Source organism: Pollachius pollachius, assembly GCF_949987615.1.
Source record: "Pollachius pollachius genome assembly, chromosome: 6".
NCBI lineage: Eukaryota > Metazoa > Chordata > Actinopteri > Gadiformes > Gadidae > Pollachius > Pollachius pollachius.
Genome location: NC_136939.1, coordinates 17,571,411 through 17,589,000, shown reverse-complemented (window position 1 = coordinate 17,589,000; position 17,590 = coordinate 17,571,411). Strand labels below are relative to the sequence as shown.

Below are 17,590 nucleotides of genomic sequence, written 5' to 3'. Positions count from 1 at the left end.
CTGTCTGCAGTACATCACCGAAGAACAAAACATACATCTTGGCCTTTCTTTTATTCCAATCACACTTGCTTTGGTAGGTGGAGACAAAGTAGAAATACGCACAATCAAATATGATGAGGTGCTTTAAATATGATATTCATTGGGCTGGTCTCTGATTGTTTTCTATCAGGACATGAGCCCATTTGATTGAGCGCCAATCCGTGAGTGCTAGGTCTCCTCAGCAGTAATACATCGGCCTCTGAAGAATAAGTCCCGCCTCCAGGGCTCCCGGTTCCCTCGGTCATCTATGGGAAATAACATGGCATTTTTGAATGATCATGCATAACAAACTCTGTAGGTGGAAAAGAAGCAAAAGCCGCGTCACATTTTGAACTGCACACTTTTTTCATCTAGTTTCCACTGGGGTATTGGATTGTCGGTGCCGTTAAAGTAGTTAACTATTATAAAGAAGGATTATGCTAACGCAGATCTGCGCAGATTTAGGACGTCACGACTCTCCCAGTCAAGGTTGCATAGCAACGGCAATGTTTCATAGTTTGTGTTCACCGAAATGGAGTTCAGTTGCACTATAGCCCGCCTACGGAGGTGGCACCAAAGCTCTTCGTTCATGTGTGAAATCGATCAAATCGATCTAAAACCTCCCAAAAACTCTTAACACGATTGTGGGGGACGTGCGACGTCTGGCCTGCAGGGGGAGTATGGGCAGGTTGGGAGCGCACGGGATCGGCTGGGGGGATTGGACCTGATTGCGAGCAGGTGTCCGCACTCAGGCCAATCAGGGAGTGTGTACTTATGTGCCTGCTTTGTGTTGTAGTGAGGATGGAAAACCCAGGAGCGAACGGACCACCGAGATCCAGAGCGAGTGGAACATACCTGAATCCACAAAGGGACGACTCTGAAAGGACCTTTTGTTATAGTTTGAGTATTTGTGTTTTCCGTTAAAAGCAAATAAAACGATCTCCCGCTGAGAGAACGACAACTCTGCCTGCTCGTATTTCTTCGAACCTGTTACCACGATCAAACAAAAAAGTTAAGTTGTGGAGAAAAGAGGCTGAACCTCACCACCGATTAAATTTGTGTGTGTGTGTGTGTGTGTGTGTGTTTGCTTGATAAAAGGTAAGGGAAGGGCAAGGACTGTGGTTTTAGAGATTTGAGATGTGAAGATAAACACATCCTTTCTGACATTCAGCACATATTGCATAGTTATTTGATCTCTATTTCATCCCATGAGATTCACACGCCATCTGTATACCACCTATTGAATCCTTTGTAAAAGGATATCACAGCCTTGTTAAAGGTTATGATAGTGGAGAATAAGCACCCAGCTAACTCAAACATATTGCAGTTTACGCAGCGAAACTGAGAGGTGAATAAAAGAGGAATTGAGTACAACCTTTCTCTTTAAAGGGGACATCTCATACCAGCAGGTGTGAGTGTGATTAGCCATTACAAGCCGTTTTCAAAATGTGCAGCATTGTGACATCACAGGTGGATGTGTCCATCTAGATGTGTGCCGGATAGATGGACACCCCAACCTGTGATGTCACAATGCTGCACATTTTCAAACCTGCTTGTAATGACTAATCACACTCACACCTGGTGGTATGAGATGTCCCCTTTAAACAACCACACATTTCACTTATTAATACACTGATAGATGAACAGAGTGCACTATCTTATCTCCATGGTTACGACGAGATTCAAGGACAAATCTTTCAATGTTCAGCTGCGGCCCGCGCAGCTCAAACTGAGTCATGGTTTTCCAGTGACCATAAAGGAAGTGGCTGTTTGTCTTTCCCCTCGCTAGGGTTGGACAAAGAGAGACACCACAGATACACGTGTGTGCATATGAAGACAGACACTGCGTTCAAAGACACCCTTCACCTACGGTAAAACTCTCTGACACAAAGACCTACCTCGTTATTCTGCATGTGACAGCTTTCCAGCAATAATGGAATTGAGTCATTTGTTTTTTCATTTTCACATGTAGGTCCCTTCTGTTCCTACCACTCCGAAGGGACATGTTTCTCAGAAACTGAGCCAAAGTGGATGTCACAGCAGAAACACACAAGTTCACATTCCTGTCGAGCTGCAAAAGTCTGGTGCAGACGACAGTGGTTCTTTTGGCGGCTGCCATCTTGGCCCTTCTTTGTGCTTCATTGGTTTTTAGTGCCGTAACACACGGTGTGATGTGCTTTTCCACTGGCTTTGAACACATTCACCATGCACTCACAAACACACGCACACACTCACACTCAAACACATAACCATACATACACACAAATAGATGTCTGCTCGCATTGACAAACACACACACACACACACACACACACACACACACACACACACATAAACACAAACACGTATATTTGCATATTTGCTTACCACAAAAGAACACACAGACACACACACAGACACACAAGTACAAACCCATCAATAATTCCTGTTGGATTTGTTTATGTCAAATACAAAGGAATGGAATTGAATAATGTTCCCCTGTAGCGTATAAGAGTAACTGTCATTCAGGTGTAATACTGTGTTCTCATGGGATTATCTTTCCATCTAAAGAGCTGATAGCAACAGGATTAACGAGCTACACATACACCCACGCACCATCCCGAACAGTTCACACCCAAACACACACACACACACAGACATTCACACACACACACACACACACACACACACACACGCAAGCACACACACACACACACACACACACACACACACACACACACACACACAGATACTCATTCACACACATAAGGGAGTGCAAGGAAAATCATCTGGCAGTTAGTTCAATTATTGAAATCCTTTCACTCATTTAAATTGAATTAAACTGTTAATTAACGACTAATCATTGACTAATGGTGTTCATGTTAACTAAGATGATTGTGTTTATTTTAACTAAGATAATTGTGTTTATGTTAACCAAGATAATGGTGTTCACGGAAGTAAGATAATGGTGTTCTTGTTAACTAAGATAATGGTGTTCATGGTAACAGATAATGGTGTTCATGTTAGTTACAGTTTTTTCCCTTGCTTGAGCATGTTTTGCAAAACTTGTCTTATGTCAAAACTCAACATACAAGCAAATAAGACACAACAATTGGAAATATACCATTCACATCTATGTCAAATTGAAACTCTGCTATCGAAAACCTAACAATCCTTTGTCAAAATGTCACTGATGACAAAATGCACTTTCAGATCAGCAGCAACACACTAGTCTACTTTATATAAAACACTGCAGTCTTTCATATTCACTGTTTTTATTCAGTTCCACAGAAGGCACGTTTTCACAACAACCAACAAATCAAATACTCAATATACTGTACATTGCAGTATGATACTTTACAGTGCAGTAAATTCAGTTAAAGCAAAAATAAAACAAAAAATACGTAAGATAATGTTGATCATGTTAACTGTTCATTTACAGTTTTTGCCAATTGCTTGAACCCTACACATGCTTAGACCAAAGTAGTAGAACTTTTTGTTACTATACCTTAAACACATGTAACCATACCTTAAACAAAAGCGCTGCTTTGCACTTTAGCTGCAATTGTGCAACACGCTTGCCCCTTTCTGCAACACACTTGCACCTGCAATCTACACACTATTTCATACATAAGACACTTAATTCAAAAATGAAATCTCATTGTACCATTCGGATAACACATCTATTCAAAATACAAAACACATTGGTTAATGGAAAATACTTAAATACACACCTGAAAACAGTTCCTCACAAAACTGAACACCTATCAGCCAGCTACAAAAAGGCCAAAGGGCAATTGTGCACGTCCCGGGGCAGCGCGGGTGAAATATATCACTGTGTGCCTCAATAGGCCTTTGAGGGTAACTGCACCATCATGCAAAAATAGGTCCCTACAATACCCAACATATCATCACACTTCTAGATGCACTTCATGATGCAGCTGAACAGGACAGATATTTGTTACATAGCATCTTGGAGATGGATGGAGCTGCACAGCCTCATGAATTTATTTACATTGATGAGGCTGGATTCAACCACCAACCACATGCCCGCATGCCTCTTCTGCAGGCAATGGAACGGGCCTGCGGAGACATTGAGGCAAGGTCAATCCATGGACGGATTCGGCACACAAGGCGAGGATCCATAAGCCAACCAACGCACAATTGCCATGTTTTTCTGTGTTTACAGTACAGTTGTGTATTTTTGGTTAATTTTTGTTATATTTTTGCTGAAACTGAATTTACTGAACTGTAAAGTACTGTACTGAAATGTACAGTATTGAGTATAAGATGTTTTGGTTGTTGTGAAAACGTGCCTTCTGTGGAACTGAATAAAAACAGTGAATATGGAAAACTGCAATGTTTTATATAAAATAGACTAGGATGTTGCTGCTGATCTGAAAGTGTATTCATATGATACAAGTGTGTATCATTTTGTCATCAGAGTGACATTTTGACAAAGGATTGTTAGGTTTCGATAAAAGAGTTTCAATTTGACATAGATGTGAATGGTATATTTCTCAGTGTTGTGTCTTATTTGCTTGTGTGTTGAGTTTTGACACAATGAGACAAGTTTTGCAAAATGTGTTCAAGCAATTGAAAAAAACTGTAAATTGAATTTACTGCACTGTAAAGTACTGTACTGCAATGTACAGTATTGATTATTGGATTTTTTGGTTGTTGTGAAAACGTGTCTTCTGTGGAAATGAATAAAAACAGTGAATATGGAAAACTGCAATGTTTTATATAAAGTAGACTAGTGTGTTGCTGCTGATCTGATAGTGTATATGACAGGGGCGTAGGAATGAGTTTAACATTGGGGACATATGGGGGTGAAACCTGACAGATCCGTTAATGGTTTGAACAGAAATATGTCATAAATTAACTACACTGAAAGAATTCACAAATATATTTTATTCTACTAAAAAGATACATTTGTAAATGTAAAGGAAAACACATTTTGAATGGCAGTAATGAACTGATAAATATTAAATCAATTCTTTAATTGCACGCTCAATCATCCAGTTTTTTAGAATAAGAAGCGGTGACAAGACGCTGTGTTGCGCTTTCAAAATAAAATAAAATATTTTTCTCCCCCCGGCATAATTTTTAGGTGGGACAAATGCGCCTGTCTCCAATATTGGAGGGGACACGTCCCCTCCGTCCCCCCCGGTTCCTACGCCCTTGGTATATGATACAAGTGTGTATCATTTTGTCGTCAGAGTAACATTTTGTCAAAGGATTGTTAGGTTTCGATAAAAGAGTTTCAATTTGACATAGATGTGAATGGTATATTTCTCAGTGTTGTGTCTTATTTGCTTGTGTGTTGAGTTTTGACACATTGAGCCAAGTTTTGCAAAATGTGTTCAAGCAATTGAAAAAAAACCGGTAATAATGTACACACTATGTAAGGTTGAGGGTAAATCCTCACCCTAATATTTTAGACAGCATGAGTTAATGATAACTACACCATTTGTGTAGTTATCCTTGGTTCATAGTTAGATAAAGCTTATAACTGCAGCCACTACCGATAATTAGTGGATCATTATTGTACGGTACCCTTACTGTAAAGTGGAACCGATTAATTCATTCAGAGAGCTGCCATTTGTTCTCTTTTAGGGGGGTTATTGTAAAGCACACAATGCATTATTTGGATACATTGGACTTTGAGGACATCCTGCCAGTATTGTCTGTCTAGACCACCACAAGGTTGTCTTTGGATATCACAAGGACCTGCAGCCCGACCCAAAAGGAGACGAGAGTCGTGAACCTTGTTCTCTGGGTTCTCAGGCAAACAGCGCCCCCAGCTGGGCGTCGTCTGTAGCACGGTTGTCAAGACCACTTCACTAACTTCCATGGTGGTGTATGGCTCATACTGACGGTGCACACAAACATTGATCAACTTTTCCCTTACGGTCTGTAAAGTGTCGACTTTAGAGTGATGATGATGAAGGGGCTATAGCCAAAATATAAGCGCCCTTTTCTCAGTCAAGTGGAGCAGAGCGCAAGACGCGAGCCATTGAGCCGCTGCACAACAGGACGGCTAGGATGGAGGGAGTTTGCATATGACACACGCCCATGGCACCACGTCTCAGACGGAGGTAGACGGTGGAGATGCTCAGTGGCGCTCCAGGCCTGCTGCTGCTCGCGCGCCCGTTAGCTGCAGGGAGGGAGTCTCAGGGAGTCAGCGACTCGTCCTCACGCGGAGGCTCTCCTTCTTCACCCTGCACGCGGACGGGATGTGTGTGTTGCCATGCGTCTTTTATCCCAACTGAGGGGATCGCAAGTCACATGGGGGCGGTGAGACAGCGGAGGTGAGGATGGGTCCTTCTTCGGTCACCGTGGGGGTCCAAATCCGGATTTAGTCAAATCTGCACGCGGCTGTCATTGCAGAGGGCGGGGAGCTGAGCCGCCGCGTGCTCGTGGTCCACCGGCGCGTCCTGCAGAGGAGCAGCAGACCAGGGAACCCTAGCGAGCCAGGGTCTACCCGCGGCACCCCGAAAACACAGAGCGGCACCCCGAAAACACAGAGCGGAGAGGGAGGACCGTGCCCCTCAGAGGGCTCATCCTAGAGCTTATCTTCTACCGGGACAGAGTGAGCAGCGGCGCTCAGCGGGGGTCAGCATGGTTCCGGGGGTCCGCTGAATTAAATGATCTTCGTGCTGTGACTCCGGAGGAACATCAAAGTGCAAGTCATCAACTTGGCTGAGTTGAACTTGTTTAGAGTCTGCGGGATCATGAGCGGAGCGACACACGGTAAGACCACAAGCCTGCACGCGCACGCCTTTGCTGTCATTCATTCTCCATTTCGGATAGTTGATCCTTAATCATCACAATCCATAACCGCTTAACCTCGAGCAGTACATCATACCTTCAGGAGGTTGATCTACTGCTCTGAAATCCTATCACCTCCTAGTCCTACATCAGACACATGGTGCTGTGTGATGTCTTGACTCTCATGTCAGTAGGCCTACTGTTGGGTTGTGGACACTTTTTAGATTGTTGTTTTCATTCTTACTTTGCCCTAAATGTTTTTTAACTTGAAAACATGTAGTCTTGAAAGACATGGTGGGCCTATACAATTATATTTATGGATATTGTCGTTCGACCACATGGATTACTCGAGATTTATGTTTGACTCGATCTGCAAAACTGTTTCCCCCGCAAACTGCATGGATGTTCAATTCAAATAATGTTCTGTCCCATGCTGATGCTCAGACGTGTTCCTCCATGCACATGGTACAATTAGACCATGGCTGTCTGTCTCACAACTTAACATACTGTGGGCCGTGATTCAGTTCACGCAAGTAGTGCGTTGCTTCTTCCTGAAAAACTAGACTCAACGGAAACCTCTTCTTTAGTCTTTACCGAAAGATAATCAGGAAAACAGAAATGATGTCTCGGTCTCGGCTAAGAATAGCTTTGGTCGGACGACTCTTCAATGCGATTACCATTGCGTCAGCATAGCAGGGGGCCCGGCGCGGACATCACAGTTAACCCCAAATATCTCCCATGTAAAGGGGGATTAATGTTTTGTCTGCCCCGCCAGACACCTCCCCCCCCCCCCCCCCCCCCCCCACACACACACACACAAACACACACACACACACACACACACACACACACACACACACACACACACACACACACACACACACACGCCACTCCCGTGGGCTTTAAGCTGCTTGTCTGTTTGTCCACAGTATCATTCAACACAGGGACCCTAAGCTGCCTAAAAGGGAAATGGGCAACGCTTTAAATCAGAGAAAGTCAATATGGTACAGGCAGATTTTTATAGGTCATGTGGTTACTGTAACGTTGTGATTCAAAATGTTAAAATGGCTGAATAATGTTGAATTTTCGAGGTCAACACTATAAAGGCTACCATAGAACATTTAGAAATACAACCAGTGTCTAAATCCAAAATGGCCGATAGGAAGCATTTGTTCCATTGGGTGTCAAAGGTGAACCTGCCTCTCAGGCAGGTGCACCGTGTGTCTACTGTCCAGCGAGGCCGGCCCCCCTCATGCCCTCTGACCTCCTCATGGGGGCGGGAGCAGAGGCTCTGCACGGGGGAGATTACATCACCTGCTGCCTAATCTAATAAAGGATATTACACAGACACACACATTTTGGACAAATGCTATCCCCCCCCCCCCCCCCCCCCACACACACACACACACACACACACACACAGACACACACATTCACACACACACACACACACACACACACACACACACACACACACACACACATACCGACTGACACACATACACAGACACACCAACATAAACACAAACAGGCACCGACAAACACACTCACACACTGACATACACAAACACACACACACACACAAACATACACATAAACACAAACACAGGTGGTTCAGATAGCTGTGGCTCGTATCTTGTCTTCAGTGCCAGTTCATGTGCTGCCATCTGGCTGAATAACTGAAGCCAACACACTCACTCACACACACACACACACACACACACACACACACACACACACACACACACACACACACACACACACACACACACACACACACACACATACACTCACACAAACACACATTGGTGGCACCATTGTGTTACTAGGCAGAATGTCTTTTTCTATTCATACGAATATTTACAAATCAAAACTATCCTCTCTGGCGCCTCTCTTTCTCTCTCTTGATTTCTTTGTCGCTCTGTTCCTCCTAACGGCCCTGACACGGGGCCCTCGGCCGTCTGACCGTGTGGGTCCCCTGGGGGTCCCTTGGGGGCCCCGCAGCGCTGGCACTAGTGGGTTGATTCAGCGTGTTGAACCCGGGCCGGTGAGAGAAACCTCTCGGATTGGCTGGTCAGCCTCAGCGAATCAAGGCGGGAGAAGATAAACGGAAGTGAGCCTATATAACTAGTTTTTCAGTTCATCTCATCTGATCCTTCATCACCTTCACATATTCTCTATCAGAAGTAGCTCGTCCACGACACCGTCCGAAAGGGGGTTTGAAGCACACGCTGCTTTGGTTCATGTTTGTATTTATCCGCAGTGCTAGGTCTTCAGGTGTCCCTTATTGATGAGGAATACAGACCACCAGCACCTGCATGTAGGGAGAGTTATTTCTTCTCAGGCGGGCGCAGAAGCGTTCCAGTGCAACTTTTTGGCCAAGAGACAGTCGACGCAAGTTGGCTCTCCGCGCTACTTCTCTGGCGTTGGTTTGGCGTGTCAGGTCCTTGCTAATGAACCAGTGTTAATCCTGTTCATCTGACGAGTCTCTCCAGGAGAGCCGTAAACCAAGCGTCCACTAAGCCTAATTCTGAAGGTCTCCTTCTGTGTGTGTGTGTGTGTGTGTTTGTGTGTGTGTGTGTGTGTGTGTGTGTGTGTGTGTGTGTGTGTGTGTGTGTGTGTGTAGGCGTGTTAGAGAGACTTACTTATGTCATCTTATGTCACGCATCTCACTTGACACAGAAACATCAGACACACGCACATACACACACACACCAACACACACACACACATTAACATGCACACATGGGAACACAAGTTTTGAAAGACGAACAGAGAGACTGCCTCTTCCTTTGTATTTCCGGAATGCTTCGATAATGTGAATTTGGTTATTTCTTCTTGGCTCCCACGGTCCAATGATTAAAACTAAATGATTCGTCCATCTCCATTCATTCACTCATTCTTCTCCTTCCTTCTTCTGTCCTCTATTTCACCTTTACTCCCTTCTCCCTCTGTTGTCCTCTTCCCTCCTCTGACCCCTTTCCTCTTTTTCTTCCTCCTGCCCTCCACCTTTTCCCTCCTCTCCTTCTCTCCCTTCCTCTCCTCTTCTCCCCTCTCCCCTCCTCTCCTCTTCTCCTCTTTCTCCTCTTTTCCTCTCCTCCCCTCTCATCCCCTCTGCCCTCCTCTCCTCTCTTTCTGTCTGCAGGGCTTCAGTACCAGTCTGGGGTCTATGGGGGGACTGGGACCAGTGGCAGCCCTGGCACCAAGCAGGGCGCCCCCCCCTCCTCCCCCATCCTGTGTGAGCGCTGCAGGAAGAGCTGTCAGGGGGAGGTGGTGAGAGTGAAGAACTCCCACTTCCACGTGCACTGTTTCACCTGCCAAGGTACCACGCACACACACACACACACACACACACACACATTATTTACACACACACAAACACACACACGCACACATACATTATTTACATACACACACACACACACACACACACACACACACACACGCACACACACACACACATCACATAGAAGCTATTCTTCTCGGAGCGTATTGTGGTTGGCTCTGCATTGTACTTATGTGTTAGGTAATGTATTTGGTAGATCTGATAATAGATCTGGAAATATATCTCGTAGGTCTGGTAATATATCTGGTAATATATTTGGTAGATCTGGTAATAGATCTGTTAATATATTTGGTAGATCTGGTAATATATCTGGTAGATCTGACAATAGATCTTTGTGTGTGTATCTTTGTGTGTGCGTTTGTGTGTTTGCGTGTGTGTGAATGTCTGTATGCATTTGTGTGTGTCTGTGCGCATTTTTGTGTGTGTTGTGTGTGGATGTTTGTTTGCAATTGTGTTTGTGTCGGTGTGATTGTGTGTATGTGTGTGTGTGCTTCTGTGTGTATTTGTATGTGTGTGTGTATGAATGTCTGTGTCCATTTATGTGTGTATGTGTGTGTGTGTGTGAGAGGGTTTGTGTGAGTGTGTGTATGTGTGTGTGTGTGTGTGTGTGTGTGTGTGTGTGTGTGTGTGTGTGTGTGCTCCTCTGCATGAATGTATTGTGTGTTGCACTAGTGAGCAGGTGGTCAAACACACCACCAGAGGTCTGCAGTCAGCAGCCACAACTGTGATTCTGTCAGCAGCTTTTCCCAGACACACACACATGTATGCGCGCACACAGATCACACACATTGGAACAAACAATTCAGTAAAACACCTGCTGTTGCTCTACGTTCAGCTCGTCGAGACATGAGTAAAAAAACTCAAACCTGTCAATCAATGCATTGGCCCCCCCCCCCCCCACACACACACACACACACGCAGCACACTCACAACTAACCCACACAAAACATACAAAACATACAACACACACAACACACATACAACACAAACACAACGCACACACAACACACACAACACGTACACAACACACACAACAAATACAAAGCACACACACAATACACACAAAGCACATACAACACGCACATATCACACATACAAGACGCACACAACACACAAACACACACACACACCACACACTCAGTCTTTGAGGGGAGGTCAATGAGAAACTAAGTGAAGGCAGGATCCCGTATCATACTGGAGAATTGACTGATCACTGGATTCAGGCTGGCTTTCTCAGTGTTTCTCGATATGAAGAGCATAATGACAGACGGTACATAGGGCAGTGTTGTCTGAGGTAGTAAAGCATTATCAGGGTGGGGAAAAGGGACCCAGGCAAATTAGTGTCATGGCTGTCAGCCAGTGGAGCGAGAGATTAGCTGACATCAGCTGATGAGATGGACGGGAACCAAATCTGGGCTGATCATGCCAACATTTTACCTGATTGTCTTGGTCTCTCTCTATTTCTCTCTCTCTCTCTCTCTCTCTGGGTTTGGGGATAAAGGAAGACCAATGCTGATGATATCAACCAGTCTCACGTTCGCTGTCTCCCTCGCTCCTCATACAATGGATGCCCTCTGCTCCTTTCATTTCATCCTTCCACTGTTCCTGCCCCCTCTCCCTCGGTTCCCCCCCCCGCCTGTTATTAACCGTCCGCTCAGTGTTCAGAGCCCCTGGTCGTGGTGAATCTCACTGCCATTATGGTCCCCCTGCCTGCCTGGGAACAGTCAGCTTCAGGCTCAAACACGGCGTGTCGGCGGTCCTCCTCCAACTCAACCCTCCACACATGGAGACGGGGGGCCGTCACTGTGCATCAGTGGCACTGGGACCAAGGAGGTGTCACACATGGCAGATAACAATCAGCTCTGACTGCAGCTCCTTCTGCCTAGTGCCTCACAGTGATTGGTTGAGCAGAACACTCTGAAGTGGTAAAGTAATCAAAAGTAAAGAGTGTGGCTCAATTTGAAAGTGCGGCTTGTGCGTCTTGTAGAGGGCAGACACACCTGCACTGGAAGGACAACGGTTTGGTTTTATAGGATCCGCTTGATTGGAGCTGAATTCTACCTCTTGAAGCTAAAGGCCTTATTTTAGCACACATCCGTAATAATTAGCAGCTGGGAAATGCACCATGAAAAGCACAATAGGTTTTACTTAACAAAGAACGAGTGTATAAAGGCTCTCCCCGTCTGAGTCCGTCCCCCTCTTTCCATTAGTTCTGATATAAATCAACCATGAAGTGGAAGTGTGTTCTACAGGCCCAACTAGAGGTCCACTGAAATAATTTGATAAACACATACACTATATTGTATACATAGTACATGTAAGGGCCTGTTCAGTGGTGGATAATGAAATAATGACTGTAATGTTCATGAAATCTCTTGGGACTCACTCCTCAAAGCTACAACCAGGTTTACGGCCAGAGTTCATCCACTAAGTTAGGCCTCACGCCCCTCCTCTATCCTCTCTCTCCTCTCGTCTCTCCGTCTCCTCTCTTCTCTCCCCTCCCCTCCTCTCTCCTCTCTTCCTCTCCCCTCTCCTCCTCTCTCCTCTTTCCTCTCGCTTCCTCTCTCCCCTCTCCTCTTCCCTGTCTCTTCTCTCCTCTCCCATTTCCTTCACACCGCCACAGAGACAGGACTAGCCTACATCCAGGCACTCAACGAGGAAGGAATCTGTGTTGTTATTGCACCTGGTATTAAACCAACAGTAATGAATGGACCTGCTCTGGTTCCGCCCTGATAGAGACCTCAAGGACAAACTAAAGCACTGTGTGTGTGTGTGTGTGTGTGTGTGTGTGTGTGTGTGTGTGTGTGTGTGTGTGTGTGTGTGTGTGTGTGTGTAGTGTTTAAGAGGCCTGCAGCTAGGGCTCTGGCATCTATCTTGTTCAATATCTTTATTGTCATCTTTTTTTTCTATCAACCTCTTTTTCCTGTGTTTATGCCTCTGCAGGAAACACAACAAAGCAGTACGTCTATGTGTGAGCGTGTTTGTGTGTCTGTGTGTGTGTGTGTGTGTGTGTGTGTGTGTGTGTGTTTGTATCTGTGTGTGTGTGTGTGTATTTTGTGTCTCTATGAACGCGGCTGTGTGTTAGTCCACCCTTGTAGCTTCTTGTCGCTTCGGATTCTGACAGAGATAAATACAGACCACGACAGAGAAAACGAAGGAGAGGGAGGGAAAGGGAACATTAATATATATATGGATACCTTAAAACTATTCCTGAGATAGATAGTCAGCCTCTACCTAATTTCTATCGTTGCGATGGCTATACATCTGCTGAATGACTGCTGAATCTGCACGGTGGGCGAGAGCATACAGTGGCCTGTTCAGAACGTTTGACCCTACCTTTGATTAACTACTCATCACAGGTCCCCAGTCTGTCAAGTTTATAAGAGAAAAGAGAGAGTCTCAGGAGATATACCGCATAGTAAATAATGATATTCAACATTTCCGAGTGTACTAAAGTCTGACCTTTGCGACTAATGTACGTTTTGTGCTGAAAGTGTGAGACGTGTTCACTTTAGTGCTTGTGTCCGCTAGCTTGAGCTAGACGTTTAGCTGATCATGATGTGTGCTGGGGCACATCCCATGACCTTTGTTAACGCTATGGAACCGCACAGGACAGCGTTCACACGCTCATGCTCGTTAGCCCAGGGTCATACAGGAATAGATCTGCTCTCTATGGCCTGAATATTTTTCCCTGGCTGAAACCATAAAAACCTTAAAAACATTTTTCAAACTGTGAGGTCAGCGTCCGGTCAGAAGACCCCCGAGTCCCCTTACGGGTAGGTATGGTCGCTCACGGTGACCGCCGAAGGCGTCTGACTCCCTGGAGAGGGAACAGCGTGGCTGGCTCACTCGCTGCTTGGTGTGGACGCGTCTACAGTCGGAGGAACGGCCTTGCCAGAGTCAACATTACCGGGGTTCATTAACCTGTGAATAATTGATCCGTCGTTGAAGACCAACAGGACGTACGATGATGTACGGTGTGTGTTGTTCATCAATGGCTCCTTAAAAGTCCTCAGCGTCCTCTTCCTACCTTCAAGCTAATGAGTGTACCGTTGACAACAGTCAGTCACAGCCCAGGGAGAGCTCAGTCTGCACCCAGGAAGCTAACTGAAGACGAGCAGCAGGTGTGGTCAGAGGAGACACAGGGGGGGTGAACCCTCGCCCCTATGCACACTCTTTAGGTTATCCTTGGCTAACATTAAACTCTTAGTTTATTCACTCTTGTACCACTTCACCCCCTGCAGCTTTGGGGCCCGCCAACACCAGCTCCATTCAGACATCAGTAAATGATGTCAGCGAAAGTATTTCACTATTGTTGCACAGTTTTAATGTTACTTTAATAACATTGATATTGAAATCAATAATTATTTTAAAACCTTTGTAAATGTTTCATTCTTTGATAAAGGAGCTGCTCACATAACAGCATAACTTTTATTTTTGATTAATTACTTCAATAAATCCAGCTTGGTGATGCGGCAAGCTCAGGTGAGGAGATCCTTCAAATGTTTGACAGTATGAGAGAGAGAGAGAGAGAGAGAGAGAGAGAGAGAGAGAGAGAAGAGAGAGATAAAGAGAGAGAGAGGGAGAGGGAGAGAGAGAGAGAGAGGAGAGTTAAAGAGAGAGAAAGAGGGAGAGGGAGAAAGAGAGAGGGAGAGGGAGAGAGAGATTTGCCAATATGCAAGTGTCAGCTTGTGGAGCCATCACAGTGGGACCAGATTTCAGTTGGTGAAGTAATCATAATTACGAAGGTCCCTCTCCTGGGGGGGGGGGCTCTGACAGAAGTGGCTTATCAGCCTGGCCAGGAAGGAATCAGCCTGCGTATGAGATGATGGTGAGTGTTGTACGAGCGGATTGCCGCAGTATGACGGGGACTCACTGGTGACTGATGGTGTCTGAAACACCGCTGTGTTCTACTTATTTATGATATACTCATTTATTCATCAAATAGAACCACTCATGGATGATGTATTAATAGTTATCTCTAGGAAACGACAGGCATTTGGTTTGGAAACACATCTAGCGGCGAATGAACTGAGCTACTGCTTTTTATGTTTCCTCTATTTTTATCTTTGTTTCTTGGCTCCAATAGATGAATTATATAGACGGCAGGGCCAAACAACTCTCTCACTCTCGCTCCCTCTCGCTCTCCCTCTCGCCCTCTCTCTCTCTCTCCCCTACCCTTTCTCTCTCTCTCTCTCTGGGTGCTGGGCGTTCAACTCATTTAGAGGCCAAAGGTTCCTTTAGTGTCAGACCTCCTCTCCACTACGGAACAGCACACTGCCCTTTACACTAAGACACACTTAACCTCTTTAACTGTCTGCTATTATCAGGTTCACAGAACGGGATAGGGCTGGAGAGTGGGCTGAGAGTTGTGAGTTGACCCCGCAGATCAAGGGAAATGTGTGAGAGGAATCCATCATAATGCTACTTTGCGGCCCCTGTGGGCAGTCACAGCGCTCTGAGTCCCCTGTGGAGCCTCACAGCGCTCTGAGTCGCCTGTGGGCCCTCACAGTGCTCTGAGTCCCCTGTTGGCCCTCACACTGCTTTGTGGCCCCTGTGGGCCCTCACCGTGTTTTGTGGCCCCTGTGGGCCCTCACAGTGCTCTGTGGCCCCTGTGGGCCCTCACCGTACTTTGTGGCCCCTGTGGGCCCTCAAAGCGCTCTGTGGCCCCTGTGGGCCCTTACAGCGCTTTGTAGCCCTTGTGGGCCCTCACAGCGCTCTGAGGCCCCTGTGGGCCCTCACAGCCCTCTGTGGCCCCTGTAGCACCTCACAGTGCTCTGTGGCCCCTGTGCGAGGGGGACCCTCCTTTGGTCCTCCCTTGTAGAGTGGCTGAACGGGTGTCACCGCTGTCGTTTTGTTGATACGTTCCACTTTGGAAAAAATGGCTCAGTTAGGGAAAATCCCGCCCGTCTGAATAAAGTTCTCCTCGTGAACAGAACCGGCAGCAGCATGATATTCAAGTCAAGTGATTCTATTGGTAAAGCTCTTGATCCCGACTAGGGTCTCAAAGTGTTTCCCAGACCACATGACAGGATCCTGAACCCCTGGCCCTCTAAAGGACAAGGGACAGGTCTAGAGGAAGGACCCATGAAGAGAGATCCCTCCTTCCAGGGATGGTGAGGAGATCTTTTGTTTACTTTATTTCTCTATTCACCGTACCGTACCTCTATTTATTCAGGTTTCCTCATCGAGGTTGGGTTAAGATTTTACAGAGAGACTACATTAGAGACCACACCAAACTACCAGCTGCCGGTTGTTTGGTGTGACCAGGGCGTTACCAACGGCTTCCCCACGAAGAGCGAACGGTTGTAGTTAATAATACATTATTGATGTATTAATAATGTATTAATAATGTATTAACCGCCTGCTGTCAGGGGACCTTCCATCCTCATGCTGTGTTGATGGGTGAGGTTCCCTCCTCATGCTGACTTTATGGGTGAGACTCCCTCCCCTGGCTGTGTTGATGGGTGAGTTCCCCCCCTCATGCTGTGTTGATGGGTGAGTTCCCCCCCTCATGCTGTGTTGATGGGTGAGTTCCCCCCCTCATGCTGTGTTGATGGGGGAGTTCCCCTCCCCATGCTGTTTTGTGTTTATGGTTGATTTAAGGTTGATAGCTTGGTCCGAAGTGAAAGATAACACTGTTGAGAGGGCGGCCTGGTCTGTAGCTTACAGAAGTCTACGTCATGAACCGCTGAACCAGACCCGGTGGGGGCCACAGGCCTCAACCCTAATGTCATAGAGCAACAGTTGGCTGGATGCAGTAAATATGTGGATAGATGGACTTATCCTGCTGTCAGATATACTTACCTATCCTCACAAACACACGTAGAATTCACAGATGCACACACACAAATATGCGCACACAAACACAAACACACACACACACACACACACACACACACACACACACACACACACACACACACACACACACACACACACACACACACGTACAGCTAACAACAGGGACAGATAGAATTCCGGCCGGGGGATTAGAGGAGCATGTGAGGCCCGGCAGAGAGCTTAATTAGTGAGGACATCCTGGAGCTAATCAGCTTGATGTCTCCCTAACTAGAAGTGCAGTTTAGTCCAAAGCTGTAACCTCTCACCTCTCAACATCTTTCTCACTGTCACTGTTGTTATTACAGGCCTTCCCTCCTCCCTCCTTACTCCTTCTCTCTTTACTCCTACTCTCTCCATACCCCTCCTCCCTCCTTGTTTCTCCTATATACTTATTCCTCCTCTCTCCTTGCTCCTCTCCTTACTCCTCCTCCCCCCTTACTCCTCCTCCCTCTTTACTCCTCCCTCCTTACTCCTCCTCTCCTTACCCCTCCTCTCTCCCTACTCCTCCTCTCTCCGTACTCCTCTCTCCTTTCTCCTCTTGCCTTACTCCTCCTCTCCCCTTACTCCTTACTCCTTGCGCCCTACCCCTCCTCTCTCCTTACTCCTGAAGGAGACAGTGTGTCTGAAACA

At 46.2% G+C, this 17,590-nt stretch overlaps 1 protein-coding gene across 1 annotated transcript in view; it reads left to right on the top strand.

The window, feature by feature from the left end:
• Window positions 1-6,734: 6,734 nt before the first annotated feature.
• The window catches only part of LOC307077508 (actin-binding LIM protein 3-like), a gene marked incomplete at both ends in the record, with an annotated part of 36,617 nt that continues 25,761 nt past the window's right edge, over window positions 6,735-17,590 (top strand). The window contains 2 exons of the mRNA XM_079738939.1: window positions 6,735-6,753; window positions 9,917-10,093. Coding sequence (XP_079595065.1) covers window positions 6,735-6,753; window positions 9,917-10,093 — 196 coding nt within the window. The remainder of the gene's footprint in view (window positions 6,754-9,916; window positions 10,094-17,590) is intronic.